General features: G+C 40.4%; 1 protein-coding gene across 1 annotated transcript; it reads left to right on the top strand.

The window, feature by feature from the left end:
- Nucleotides 1-243: 243 nt before the first annotated feature.
- Nucleotides 244-732, top strand: LOC128132283 (uncharacterized). Its single transcript, XM_052768796.1, has one exon. It carries the CDS (start codon nt 244-246, stop codon nt 730-732), a length of 489 nt encoding a protein of 162 aa, XP_052624756.1.
- Nucleotides 733-1,395: the final 663 nt, after the last annotated feature.

The following is a 1,395-nucleotide window of genomic DNA, read 5'->3' as shown; positions in this document are numbered from 1 at the left end:
TACGGTCGTAAACTCATCAATCGTAAACACCTTTGTGATCTCAAATTGCTTTAATTTCAAATGGAATCTCAAAGTCAAAATTATTTTCACGAACTTGATATTGTCATGGGCACCACTACATGTATTCCAAGAATAATGTCTGCAGATGGTTTTCCAGAGTGGAAGTACAAAATTGAAAAATACATTAAGATGAAAGATTTCAAAGTCTGGAGAAGCATTCTTAGAGGTCCTGTTAGAATCACTATGATAGTTGGTGGCCAAGTGATTGACAAGGCTGTTGAAAACTACATTGATGAGGAGTTTGAGAAAGTTGAGAAGCAAGAAAGGGCTTTAGCCACTTTAACCATGGCATTATCTCCCGATATTACTCAAGGTTTTCGTGAGTACACCTCAGTTAAAGATCTATGGGAAGCCCTAATTGAAGTTTATGAAGGCAATGAAGATATGAAGGAGAGTCGACAGGACATGTTGAGACAAAAGTTCAATATGTTCAGCCACATACCAGGAGAGACTCTTGAGGCTCAGCTGCAGCGGTTCACAACTGTCACAACTGACATGAAAATATCTGGGATTTTCTTGACCAAGTCAGAAATCAACAAGAAGCTTCTGAATATTCTTCCTAGATCATGGGATATGAATGTTGTTGTGATTAAGAAAACTAAGGATTTAAACCGCCTCACTCTTGCTGAAATCATGGCGATCATCAAAGCTTGTGACATTAATGACAAATAGAGAGAGATTAATCATGTGAACTCATACTCTACTGCAAATCTTGGAATCTCATCCAACAATGCTCTCTCATCTTTTATGTCTTCCTCATGTCAAGCCTTTGTAGCTCAACAACCTCATATTCAGACCTTTGCTATTGCATCATCTATCCCTCTCCATCAAAATCAGCCATTTGTTACTCCACAACGGTCTTTGCTCCAAATGTGCCAGTTGTAGCCTCTTCCTCAAACTCTAAAGACTCTGATGAAAATCTGGCTCTAGCTACTAGGCTAGTTAAATGCTACAATGCTCTTGTAGCTGGAGATCTTCCACCTCAGCTGTCATTTGCTGATTTGGATCATATTCATCCTAAAGATGTAGAAGAGATGGACATTGCATGGCAGATTGCTATGGCTGTTTTTAGGGCCAAATAGTTTGCTAAGAAGATAGGGATGAACAACTAGGGCATGAATGCTGATAAGAAGGTGGGATTTAACAAGGGCATACTGAGATGTTTCAACTGCCACGCGCCGGGTCATTTTGCTCGTGAATGTCCTAAGGCAGATCGTAGGTTCAACAACAACAGGAAAATGGTAGCAGTGGGAAACAACCATGCAGGTGCTGCAGTTAATGGTGAGACTGCTATGGTCGCTCAATCCGTTGACTGGGAGGACCATATTTAGGCTT

This window comes from Lactuca sativa, chromosome 2 (genome assembly GCF_002870075.4).
Source record: "Lactuca sativa cultivar Salinas chromosome 2, Lsat_Salinas_v11, whole genome shotgun sequence".
In the NCBI taxonomy this organism is placed as follows: Eukaryota; Viridiplantae; Streptophyta; class Magnoliopsida; order Asterales; family Asteraceae; genus Lactuca; species Lactuca sativa.
The sequence above is the reverse complement of the archived record's forward strand: the minus strand, read 5'-3'. Positions and strand labels throughout refer to the sequence as shown.

Bases quoted from the DNA above. Each gene is read 5' to 3' on its own strand.
- LOC128132283 (XM_052768796.1), top strand. From the start codon at position 244: ATGATAGTTGGTGGCCAAGTGATTGACAAGGCTGTTGAAAACTACATT.